The following is a 12,688-nucleotide window of genomic DNA, read 5'->3' on the forward strand; positions in this document are numbered from 1 at the left end:
CGGGGCAGGGGGAGGAAGGGAGAGAGGGGGGAGGATGGGGTCAGGACCAGGGAACGCTTGAGCCTCCAGTCTCCCCAGGTCGTACCAAACCTCTCCCCCTTCCACTGGATGCCCCACTATGGACCTACGCCTTGCCTTCCCCAAGAAGCCACGCCTCCAAGCCCCAGCCTCACCCCTTCCCACAACTTCCAGGTAATGTCAACACCTCCCAGAACCCCGTTTCCCTTGCGCCTCTTCTCCCCTAAAGGCACGCCCTCCCACCAGGCCACAGTCCCTCTCCCTGCTGGAGACCCTGATGTGACCAGCCACCCCCGCTTACCGAGACACAATGGCAGGTGAAGGTCAGTGCACCCCCAGAGCCTGGGCCAGGACGGCACTGGCCTCCGTGCTGGCAGGGCTGGGACTCGCAGGGAGACAGGACGGTCTGACAGCGGGGACCTGGGCAAGCAGGAGCCCGTGGATCAGCCACGATGGGGGAACACAGGCCGGACCCTAGGTCAGCCCCTGGCCCACCCTTACCTGCAAAGCCGGGCCGGCAAAGGCAGCGGAAGCCCCCACCGGGGTCCTGAAGGCAGTCCCGGGTGTGTGCTGCGTGGCAGGCGCCCGGGCGACACTCATTGATATCGGCCTCACAGCGCAGGCCCGTGTATCCTGGGGGGCAGGCACAGCGGAAGCCGCCCACCAGGTCCACACAGGTACCATTGTGCAAGCACCTCGGACCTGGGTCCCGGGGCGGGCCTGGGCCACAGTCGTCCTCATTAATCTCACAGAGAACCCCTGGGGGAAGGAAGATCAGGGGAGGAGTCAGGGGCGGACAGAGACCCCGCCTCCCAACCTGCCCCCTACCCTGGCCCTGGCATACCCAGTGTCCCAGGAGGACAGGAGCAGAGGTACCGGGCCACAAGGTCAATGCAGAAGCCCCCATGCTGGCAGGGCTCCGAGGCACACTCATCCACGTCATCCTCACAGTTGTCACCAGCGTAGCCGGCCGGACACTGTGGTGAGGGCGAGACAGGGACCCACTCAGCCCCGAGGGACACAGACACTCCGGTGGAGACAGAGAATCCCAGCACAAAAAGACACCACACAGTCGCCCAAAACACAGAGACAGTCCCAGGGTGCAGAAAACACACACCCAGGCGCAGAGGACCCAGGCATACCCAGTGCAGGTGGACACACTCCTACAGACACACAGCAGAAACACCCAGATACCCAGATCTACCCAAGACACACAACCAGGAACGCACACTCAGGCACCTGCATGTGCCTTCATGCCCAGAGAGACTCCATGCACAGACACACAGGTATGTCCAGGAACCAACCAAAGATAGACACACACCCAGACAGACAGAAACACCCCCAGAGCTACCCAGGGTGACACCCACAAACACATAGTCACGAAAGTAAAAGCCCAGACATGAAACCTTGGCTGGTGTTGCCCTGTGGTTAGAGCACTGGCCCATGCACCAAAGGGTCTCGGGTTCAATTCTAGTCAAGGGCACGTATTGGGTTGCAGATTCAGTCCCCAGCCCAGATGGGGGTGCATGCGGGAGGCAACCAATCCATGTGTCTCTTGCACATTGATGTTTATCCCTCTTTTTCCCTCTCTCTCCTTCTCTCCCCCCCCTCCCTCCCTCCTTCCCTCCATTCCACTTTCTTTAAAATTCAATGGAAAAATATCTTTGGGTGAGAGCTAACAAAACAAACAAACAAAAACTAGGTTCTCCTAGAGAGACACAGCCACACCAGGCTACACACAGAAACGTGTGCCCAGACACACCTACATGTGACTAGTTCCCCTCTCCCCTCCCCTGGGTGCCCCTTACCTCGCACACATAACCCCCCATGTAGCCTTGGCAAGTGCCCCCGTGCTGGCAGGGCTGGGCCAAGCAGGGGTCCACTTCTTGCTCACAGTGGCTGCCTGTGCGGCCCTCTGGGCACACGCAGTAGTGGGAGCTCTCCTTGTCCACACACTGCCCACCAGCCTGACACAGCTGCTCCAGCCGCACCCCTGCACAGAGAGGGGTGTCAGGCACACACTCCCCCCCGCCACCCGCAACACACACAGCACCACCTAACACCCCTGCTGCCACCAGTCACCAGGGTCCCACCACCTCCATCAGGTTGTCACACATCCCTCAACACTGCACAGTTCTCATCACTGGCACACACACGTTTGCTGCCCACACCAGCTCAGCCACACACTGCAGACGCGATCCCAGTGGTCTTATGGGGACAGACACACACACCCTCTAGTCATGTCACACAGTCACACTCAGCCACACCCGCCGCCCCGCCCATGTGTGCTGTCACAGCTCCATTGGGCTCACAGGGGCAGGAAATACATGCACATCCCATCCACACGCTCCCGCTCACCCATCTGGGCCGCCGCCTGTTTGCAGGGCAGGCTTTGGATGTCACAGAGGCTGCCGCTCCACCCCGGAGGACAGAGGCAGTAGAAAGAGGCCCCCGTCTGGGCACAGCGACCCCCGTTCTGACAAGGCTCAAGGCTGCACCAGTCTACCAGTGTCTGCAGGGGAAGCCCACAGTCTCAGCACCCAGCGACCCCCAGAAATCACTCCCCAGATTCTCCCCCAGGGTGTCCAGCAGGCCCCTCCCCCAGGACACCCCTCCAGACACCTCCCCCCAAAACCCACCTCCCAGTGACCCCACCCCACCTGACACTGAGCGCCAGTGAAGCCCTCTGGACAGGCGCAGATGAAGCCAGGGTAGGTGGGCGTGCAGAGGCCCCCGTGCAGACAGGGCCGGGAGAGGCAGGGGTTGGCCTCCTGCTGGCAGTGCGCGCCAGTGTAGCCAGGGCGGCAGAGACAGCTGAATGAGTTCACTCCGTCCAAGCAGGTGCCACCATTGAAGCAGGAGCTGGAGGGAAAGCGAGGGTGGGTCAGGCCCCGCCCCTTGGAGGCCCCGCCCTCCACCCTGGGCCTAGCCTTGAGTGCCTCTACTTGGACCCCTACCCTCTACCTCCCGCCAGGAGAGACTGCAGCCCTGTCCTGTCCCTCAGCCCCAATTTACCAGGTGCTTCAGCACTAACGTGGGAACCACGTGGAGGCCCCACTCTGGTCTGGTCTCACCCCCTTAGGGACCAGCATCTCTAAGATGACCCTGCCCCTTCCCACACCGCTCCATCAGGCACCAGAGTCCTGAGTTGGATGCCAACCTGAGGACCCGCCCTTCTTAGCTCCACTCCTGCTCAGGTCCCATGCCCCCCCCCCCTGCCCCCCGCCAGAGTTCCTGAGCTCCCAGTAGAGGGTCCATCCACCTGGGGCTGCAGTCGGGTAGGTTCTGCTCACAGCGGAAGCCTCCATAGCCTGGGGGGCAAGTGCAGGTGAAGGAAGCCACATGGTCAGTGCAGGTGCCGGGGCCACAGGGGCTGCTCAGACACTCGTCCACGTCGTGGGCACAGCGGGGGCCAGCAAAGCCTGGGAGGCAGGAGCAGGAAAAGGAGCCCACACGGTCCTGACAGGAGCCACCATTCAGGCAGGGATCTGTGGGCAGAAGGGAACGAGGTCTGGTCACTCACCCATCAGCCTTTACTGACCCGGCCAGGCCTTGCATAGCGGGAACTTGGAAGTAAGCCAGGCTTATCTGGTCAGAGCGATCAAATCGTCCCCTTTGTTGCCGCAGCCCCTCCCGTATCTGGAAACCTCACTTTGGTGGAAGAGGACGAGCCTGGCAGAACCAAGAGGGCCTTTTGAGCTGTTAAGCACATACTGTCAGGTGTGTCCGCTTAATCCCTTGACTCAGCACAGGGGGCTTCCTCCAGACCTGTACTGGCCAGCATAGTGGCCACTGGCCACATGTGGCTATTAAGACCTTGACATGTGGCTGGCCCAGATTGAGATGTGTTGTAAGTATAAAACAAACACCAGATTTCGGATTCTGAAGGCTTAATATATATATATATTTTTTTTAAAAAAAAGAAGAAGAAGAAGAATGTAGCCCTGGCTAAGTTGCTCAGTGGTTAGAGATTCAGCCCTTGGACCAATGGATCACAGGTTTGATCCCTGGCCCCAGACCAGGACAAGTGTGGGAGGCAACCAATTGATGTCTCTCTTTCTCTCCTTCCTTCCCTCCTCCTCCCTCCCTTCAATGAAAAAAATCCTCAAGTGAGGATTTAAAAATAAGAAGAATGTAAAATATCTCAACAATTTTCTATTGATTATATGTTGAAATGATAATTTTATATATTAGGTTAAATGATATGTATTATTAAATATAATATCACCTTTCTTGTTTTTTTTAACTTTTTAAATATGAGTACTCAAAAAATTGTAATTGCTTATGCGGCTTGCGTTGTCTGTGGGACAGCACTCCTGGAGAACTCACTAGGGGCCTCTGATCTCATACTTTACACACAGTCCTACTCGCTTGCTCACACAGACTGAGCATCAGGCAGACCTGTCCTCCGATCCCAACTTATCCCTTACCTGCTCCGTGACCTTAGGCAAGTCACGTAACCTCTTTAGGTCTCAGTTCCAGGAGTAAAATGGAAAAAATAAGAGAACTACAAAGATGAAATTAAAGCACAATGCCCAGCACACAGTATAGGCTTAATGAACATGTTCCCTAGGGCAGCGCCCCCCGCAGGCTCCCCTGAACTCACTGGGGTCACAGTCATCGATGTCCTGGTCACAGGAAGAGCCGCTATACCCCCCATGGCAGGTGCAACTAAAACTCCCCGCCAGGTTGGTGCAGGTCCCGTGGGGGCCGCAGGGCGAGGGGCCAGCACACTCGTCTACATCCTGCTGACATCGAGGGCCTGGGGGTGGGAAATAAGGTGACATCTGGGGTTAGAGGGTACAGGGTGGGGTCTGAGGGTGTCGGTCACACATGAAGAACCTAAAGGCTGAGAGGTGAAGGCAAGGAGCCCTGCGCTCCCTGGCCTCTGGGCATTTTGCACACACTGTCCTAGGGCTGCCTTCTTGCTGCAGCGGGTGCTGACTGTATGCTCTGAGTTTTGCTCCTCCAGGAAGCTGTCCCAAAATCCCAGCCTGAAACCAAGCTTCCCCAGCCACCTATCCCATCTTCTTTTCTAGCAATGACCACAGGGGCTGCCAGTGTCTGTGTCCAGCTCTGTCCCTTTCCAAAAGGAAGCTTCCCAGAGAAACAGGGTCAAGGGTGAGTCCCCCACTGGGTCCCCAGGGAGGAGAGGGGAAGGGGAGGAGGAGGAGGGGATGAGGGGAAGGGAAGGAGGAAGAGGAGGAAACTCATGTACCTTGCCAGCCAGGGGGGCAGGAGCAGACAGCCAGGTGGCCAGGACCAGGCTCGCAGTGGCCCCCGTGCTCACAGGGGTTCGGGGCACAGGGGGACAGCAGCTCACACTGATGGCCTGTGGTGGGCAGGCAGAGTGAAACAGTCTTAAGAGATTCCCTGTTCCCATCCTCCCCCTAGCGTCCCCACCTTAATACCCACCTCCCAAGCTGCAAGGGGGGGAAAGAAAGAAAGGCAAACATACAGGAGGAAGAGAGTGGAGCAGAGGGAAGGAAGAAGGAAGAGGGAGACAGGAGAGCCTGGGCAGGACAGTGGGGGCACATACCCTGCATGCCGGGGGGACAGGTGCAGTGGAAGTCCATGCCGCTGCTGGTGCAGGTGCCACCAGCCCCACAGGGTTGAGACTCACAGGCATCTCGCGTGAGACTCTGGCTGCACTGGGGGCCACTCCAGCCAGGATCACATACACAGCGGAACCTGAAGGGGGCAGCAGTCAGGGCCGGCAAGTGGGCCGAGAGGCAAGGGGGGTGGGGTCATGAGATGGGAAAAGGCCTCACCCTCCTGGCGCGTCATGGCAGACACCGTGATTGCAGGGCTCTTGGGCACAGGGATGGCTTGGGGGCAGGCACAGTGGAGGCAGGGAGCCAGGCGGGCAGAGGCAGTGGAAGCCACCTTCCCCATCCACACAGGAGCCGCCCTCCCCGCAGGGACCGGACGCACACTCGTTGATCTCCATGTTGCAGAGAGGCCCTGGGGAGCACACAGGCCACCTCAACCAAAGGCAAGGACAACCCAGCCGATAGAGAGGGACGCCCTGGAGCAAGGACATCCTCCATCTCATAACACATCAGCTCTTCTGCAAACCAGAACAGCCACTCCTCAGCCCAGAGCTGCCCTGCCCCCAGATCATCTTCATCCCCAAACTTACATGAAGTCATTTTCATTTTCACTGAAAATCACGTTGGCCCCACTCAGAAACAGCCCCACCCCATCAGAACAGCCTTATCTACGCTCCAGGATAAACTCGAGCCAATATGGGGACAACTTTGTGACAAACAGAGAGACCATAAGGTGCGGGCAATCTCATTGGCCAAGCCAGTGCAAAGAGACGGGCAAAACCCGGCCAAGAAGGATGGGCGGTTTCACCCTCACCCGCTCAGGCCCCCTTCCCGTGGCAGCCCCTTGCCCACCTGTGAAGCCAGGCTGGCAGACACAGTCATAGCGATTGATACCGTCCCGGCAAATTCCGAAGGTGCAGGGGTTGCTGGCACAATCGTCGATGTTCACCTCACAGTTCACACCTGCAGAAGGAGAACAAGACAGGGGTAGAGCGCCGGGAACACCATTCCCCAACTCCCGAAACCCTCCGGATGTACTGTTGCTGCCCCAGCCCAGCCCCCGGTCCCACCTGTGGTGCCAGGAGGGCAGCGGCAGAGGTATTTGTCCACCAGATCGAGGCATTTGCCCCCGTGGCGGCAGGGCTGGCTGCGGCACTCGTTCACCTGGCTCTCGCAGCGCGTGCCAGTGTAGCCCGGGGCGCAGGCACAGGAGAAGCTGGCGATGCCATCCACGCAGCGCCCGTGGTGGCACGGGTCGGGAGAGCAGTCATCCACGTTGAGTTCGCACAGCGTGCCCTCGAAGCCTGCAGGGCCAGAGGGTCAGGCTCCGCCCACTGGCCCAGGTCCGGCGCAGCCACGCCCCCAATCGATCCTGGCTCAGCTCTGCCTCAGGCCCATCGAGGCAGCACAAAGCGGGGGCAGTTCCGGCCCTGTCCCTAGTGGCCTCCACTGCGTCCAGCTACAAGCTACACAATTCGCCCCGGACCGAGACCCTCCCACGAGCCCTGGCCGGCTTGGCTCAGTGGATAGAGCCTCGGCCTGCAGATGGAAGGGCCCCAGGTTCCATTCCGGCCAAGGGCACAGGCCTGGGTTGCGGGCTTGATCCCCAGTGGGGGGCGTGCAGGAGGCAGCCAATCAATGATTCCCTCTCATCATTGATGTTTCGATCTCTCTCTCCTTCTCCCTTCTTCTCTGAAATCAATAAAGAAATATATTTTTTAAAAGACCCTCCCACGGTTAAATCCTACCCAGTTGTGACCCCGTTTCCAATTCCTACACTATCAGCCCAGTTCTGCCTCTCGCTCAGCTGCCAATGGGGACAAATGGGAGGTCGCTTGGGATAGCGTTGGTCAAGCTTCGCACACTTCCCTGCGCCCAGTATCCGACCAGAAGCTTTGGCACCCAACCCTGCTTTGAAGTTCTTAATTGGCTCCGCCCCCTGGCTGTCATTGGCCCTGACTGGATGCAGTCCTGCCCCGAAGCCCTTTCCAAGGCTGTTATTGGCCCTCACCCCCCACTAGCCTCGCCTCCAAATCCCTGCCGGCCTGTAATTGGCCAGCCCTCACCCTCCGCGCAGCGGCACTCGTAGCCGTCAGGCTGGTCCACGCACTTGGCTCCATTCCTGCAGGGCGTGCTCGCGCACTCGTCCACGTCCAGCTGGCACAGCGCCCCGCTGAAGCCTGAGTCGGGAGGGAGTGGGGTGAGCCGGGGCCCAGAGAGGGTCAGAGCAGTCACCCCTCGCCAGTTCTGCCTTGTCTGGGTGGGAAGCCCATTTACTTAGTTTTAAATCCATTTCAAATTTTCTCATGACGCGGTTTCTATTGCAATCGTTTTCCGCGAACACGGTCTCACGGGCTCCCATCCTGGAGCTTGTGCCCCTGCAGAGACCTCCTGTGTCAGGCTCCCTGGCCCCAAGGTCCTCACCAGAGGGACAGGTGCAGCTGAAGCCGTTGACTCTGTCCTTGCAGACCCCGCCGTTGACACACGGGCTGCTCTGACACTCGTCCATATCCACCTCGCAGAAGGGCAGTGAAATCTCAGACATTTCTTGTAGCAATACCCACCTCTCCCCACACCGCCCCACCCCCCCCCCCCCCAGCGCAACCCTACATTCACTTTTTGTCCTCAGGCCGGACCCTCACCAAGCTGTGGTCCCGACTAGTCCACGGCTTCTGAGACTCCGTCTGGACCTTGCCTTTGGACCACCCTCTTCCCTCTCCAGTCCACAGACACGCCCTGTCCCCAACTCCCAGGCCCGGGCCCCGCATTGCCTTGTGCACACCCCACCAAGTCTGCAGGCTCCACCTAAACCTCACTCCTGCCCCTGCCCCCCTATCTCATGCCCCACAGCCGGTCCTTAGGTCCGAACTACACACTCAGCAGATCCTATTGGTTCCATTTGACCACGCCCCCAGCTTCTCACAAGGTTCTCCTCTGGCCCCACCTCCCCCTCATCCCAGGCCTCACCCTCTCAGGGTCCCATTGGGAACCCGGTTACACCCCGTCCCTTCCTGCAGGCACCCAGCCTTAGGCCGAGCCTCTACCCCATCCACCACGCACCTGCCATGCAGATGCAGGTGAACTGGCCTATGCGGTCGAGGCATGTGGCCTGGTTGTGGCAGGGCCCGGATAGGCACTCATTGACGTCAGACTCGCAGCGGGGGCCCGTGTAGCCTCGGCCACACTGGCACAGGAACGAGCCCTGTGTGTTCACACACTTGCCCAGGTGCTCACAGGGGTTGGCGCCTGCAGAAGAAGGCACAGCCGGGGTAGGTATGGCCCGCTGGGGAATGAGCTGTCCCCTCCTTCTAAACTCAGACAATGACCCCCTCACCGATGGAGCACTCGTCCACATCCTGGTCACACGCGCCACCGGTGAAGCCCGGTGGGCAAGTGCAGATGGCCCGGCCATTCACCGGGTTTGTGTCGCAGATAGCATCCTCGTGGCAGGGATTGCTGACACAGGCATCGTCCAGATGACACAGAAGCCCTGGGAAGGGACAGGTAAGGTCAAGGGCAGACCCTCCGGCGCCGCCCAAAGGCCCCGCAGACCCGCAGCGTGTTTTACGTTCTGTGTTTATTAACCTGTAGCATATTTAGTAGCTCCTTTTTCCTGTTTATTATGAAAAATTTTAAACATACAGAGAGGTTGATGTATACACCCGCCACCTAGATTCAGCTATTGTAAGGCTGATCTCTCCTTTTTCTGAATCATTTGAAAATGGGTTGGAAACATGCAAAAAGTCCTACCTCAAGCCTTTGCTTCTGTAGCACCCTCTGCCCTTCCCTCCATTTTCAAATCCCCCTTCCAAACACCTTCTCTGACCTTTGCCACTTGCAAGGGTCTCCTCTCTTCCTTGCTCACAGTATATCTCTCTATGTCCCTGGCGTCTGTCCTGTACCACACACAGCCCCTCCTCCCAGGCCTCTCCCAGGCGTACCCTCTCCCCATATCTGGCCTCCAGTATAATCATTCTAACACTCAAATCAGATGCCATCCTTGCCTCCGCTCAAGAACCATCAACGGCTCCCTTGCCGCCTCCATGGGAAACAGCCACTCACCAGTCTTGCCCATGGGGCAGGCACAGTAGAAGGAGGCCACGCGGTCATGGCAGGTGGCCCCGTGGAAGCACACGGCCGTGGCACAGTCGTCAATATTCTGACTACAGCTGTCACCGGTCCAGCCATTGACGCACACACAGCTGTGGCCGCCCAGTGTGTTAAAGCAGGTGCCCCCGTTGTGGCAAGCGTTGGGCTGCAGCTGACACTCATCCACGTCCTCCGTGCAGAACTGGCCTGTGGCACACAGATGCACCAGTCCAGTCACCTGGACTGTGCATTCCCCCGCCCCCCCAGGTCCGCCACCCAGCTCCCTTCAGCCCCAGTGCCCACCTGTCCACTCCGGAGGGCACTGGCAATTGTAGGTGTTGACGCCATCTACACATGTCCCCCCGTTTAGGCACCGGTTCCCTGGACAGTCATCCACATTCACTTCACAGTTCTGGCCCTCAAACCCTAGCATGGGAGGAGGAGGCGAGTATTGACACTGTCGACTGGCCTGTTTTCCCGCCCCTGCTGCCTCCCCTGAGAGCAGCTTCCTCACCCGGAAGGCAGGCACAATCATAGGTGAGATCGCCATTCTGTCTACAGGTGCCTCCGTTACGGCACGGTGAAGGAGCACAGGGCACTGCAGGGGTCTCACACAGCGGCCCCATGTAGCCAGCTGGGCACTGGCAGCGGAAAGAGCCAGGTGTGTTGAGGCATGTGCCACCATGGTGGCAGGGACCTCCCCCCCGACACTCATCCACGTCACTTCGGCAGCTGCGGCCCTGGTAGCCAGGTGGGCAGGAACAGAGGTAGCGGCCATCAGGCCCCACTGAGCAGCGGGCCCCATGGGCACAGGGGCTGCTGAGGCAGGGGTCTGGCAGGGAGCAGTCAGGGCCTGGAGGGACCAAAAGAGGGTGAGTTAGGTGGACCACATCCTTACTACCTCGGGGTCCCTTCCAGATCATCCCTTACCTCTGAACCCACGGGGACAGCGGCAGGAGAACCGGGCAGTGCCTGCTACCACCGAGCTCTGGCAGACACCACGACCAGCACAGGGGCCCGAATGGCAGGGATCTTCCAGCTGGCACCGCTCACCCACCCAGCCTGGTGGGCACCTGTAGGCAGAGACAGCTCAGGGGGCACAGGAGATACACAGACATACACACAAGACAGGCAAGAAACACATGGGCAAACCAATAATAAATACACACACTCGTTCACTCACGCAACATTCACTAAGTACCTACTATGTTCTTAGCAATTGGAATACAGCAGCAAGCACAATAAAAGTGGTCCCACCCTCTCGATGCTCACAGCTAGCTTGGGGGAAGAGAAGATACACAAATCACACGTTATATACAGCATGCCGGCAGGGGGTGGTGGGGGCATGATGGCCATGAAGGGCATGGTGTAGTATAGAGTGGTGGCCCTAGGGAAGAAATGTCCACGTCCCAGAACCTGTGGCTGACATTATTTGGAAAAAGAGTCTTTGCAGATGTAACTAAGTGATGCATCAAGATGAGATCATTTGCCCAGCTGGTGTGGCTCCGTGGCTGAGCTTCAATCTGTGAACTAGGAGGTCACGGTTCAATTCCGGGTCAGGGCACATGCCCGGGTTGAGGGCTCAATTCCCAGTGGGGAGCATGCAGGAGGCAACTGATTGATGATTTTCTCTCCTCCTTGGTGTTTCTATCTCTCCCCCTCCTTTCCTCTCTGAAATAAAAAATGTATTTTTTAATAGTTTTTTTTTAAAAAAGAGATGAGGTCATCCTGGATTTTCCAGGTGGGCCCTACATCCAATGATAATGTTCTTTTAAGAGAAAGGCAGAGGGCGATTTGGGAGACAGAAGAGAAGACCCTGCAGAGCCAGAGACTGGAGTGGAGTGTTGCACCCACAAGCCAAGGAGAGCCCGGAGCTGCTAGAAGGCGGCCGAGGAGGGAAGGACTCTCCCCGAAGGCCATTGGAGAACGGGTGGCTGGGTGGCTGCCAACACCAACACCGTGGTTTCAGACTTCTGGTCTCCAGAACTGTGAGAGTACATTTCTGTTGTTTTAAACCACTCCGTTTTGGGTAATTTGTCACAGCAGCTACAGGAAACGGAAGCTAAGACACAAAATAAGGGGCACAGAGGAATGGGGGCGGGAGGGAGGAGGCCATGGGCTGTGTGGGGAAGGGTGCTCCAGGCAGAGAGAACTAGTCTCAGACTCCAGAGGACAAGCAGCCGGCACACACATACAGATCCGGGAACATACACAAACATACCAACTCCACATATTGCCTGGCAAACACTCAGACACCAGCCCACAGGCCGGGCCACAGAGAGGGGCAACGTTCACATGGATAGAGAGAAGGGCCCCACAAAACATCTACTCCTTTTCTGGGAACACATACATCCCTTCTTTCCACTGGTGGGAGCGAGGTAGACACTAATAATGATGCCCTCTTCAGCGGAGGGAGGCCGGGTGCTGAGGGGGGGGGGCGTTCCTTTAGCCCGCAGTCCCCTCCCCAAAGCCAGCTGGACGGAGTGTGAGGGAAATGTGAGACCTGGAAAAGGGGTGGTCTGAGGACTGGAAATCTCCTGCGTGGTCAGAGGGAAGGGCCTGGAGAGGCTCGAGGACCCAGACCCCACCCCGACGCTGCCCATCCTCCCGCTGGTCCCTCCCTCTGGCTTGTTCCAGGCGCTTAGGGCTCAACTCAAGCAGCTGACTCAGTCCCCAGCGTCACCCACAAGATCCCCCCACCCCGGCCCCCAGGGAAACAGGTCGGGACATGGCCGGACAGGGGCGCAGGTGGTGTCCTGAGGGGAGAAGCCAGCTCCCAGCCCCCTAACGGCCTGGGTTTCGGGGGAGACGGAGGGGAGAGCTGACTTGGGGGGGCAGGGGAGGCGAGGACTGGGAGACAGAGACAAGGGCTTAGAAGCCTACTTTGGGGGCAAGACTTGAGAGTCCGTGGCGGGGCGTCCCTGAAAGCACACGAGTATCTGGGACGTGTAAGGAGACTGGGGGTGCGTGGGGAGTGGATCCCACAGCCCAGCTCTGGGCCTGAGTCCGCTCCACTCCGGGGAATCCGG

The 12,688-nt window shown here is 58.6% G+C and overlaps 1 protein-coding gene across 1 annotated transcript in view; it reads right to left on the minus strand.

Annotated features, from left to right (window-relative positions):
• NOTCH3 (notch 3) overlaps positions 1 to 12,688 on the minus strand; it is a 30,649-nt gene that overhangs the window by 14,754 nt on the left and 3,207 nt on the right. Inside the window, 21 exon segments of the mRNA XM_015560960.1 lie at positions 320 to 438; positions 520 to 777; positions 863 to 995; positions 1,827 to 2,011; positions 2,377 to 2,530; positions 2,679 to 2,880; positions 3,281 to 3,506; positions 4,625 to 4,780; positions 5,237 to 5,350; positions 5,558 to 5,709; positions 5,790 to 5,982; positions 6,423 to 6,533; positions 6,641 to 6,874; positions 7,637 to 7,750; positions 7,995 to 8,106; positions 8,629 to 8,816; positions 8,905 to 9,060; positions 9,633 to 9,866; positions 9,963 to 10,085; positions 10,174 to 10,512; positions 10,590 to 10,732. Of these exon segments, the coding sequence (XP_015416446.1) occupies positions 320 to 438; positions 520 to 777; positions 863 to 995; positions 1,827 to 2,011; positions 2,377 to 2,530; positions 2,679 to 2,880; positions 3,281 to 3,506; positions 4,625 to 4,780; positions 5,237 to 5,350; positions 5,558 to 5,709; positions 5,790 to 5,982; positions 6,423 to 6,533; positions 6,641 to 6,874; positions 7,637 to 7,750; positions 7,995 to 8,106; positions 8,629 to 8,816; positions 8,905 to 9,060; positions 9,633 to 9,866; positions 9,963 to 10,085; positions 10,174 to 10,512; positions 10,590 to 10,732 (3,646 nt within the window).

This window comes from Myotis davidii, unplaced genomic scaffold, assembly GCF_000327345.1.
Source record: "Myotis davidii unplaced genomic scaffold, ASM32734v1 scaffold56, whole genome shotgun sequence".
In the NCBI taxonomy this organism is placed as follows: Eukaryota; Metazoa; Chordata; class Mammalia; order Chiroptera; family Vespertilionidae; genus Myotis; species Myotis davidii.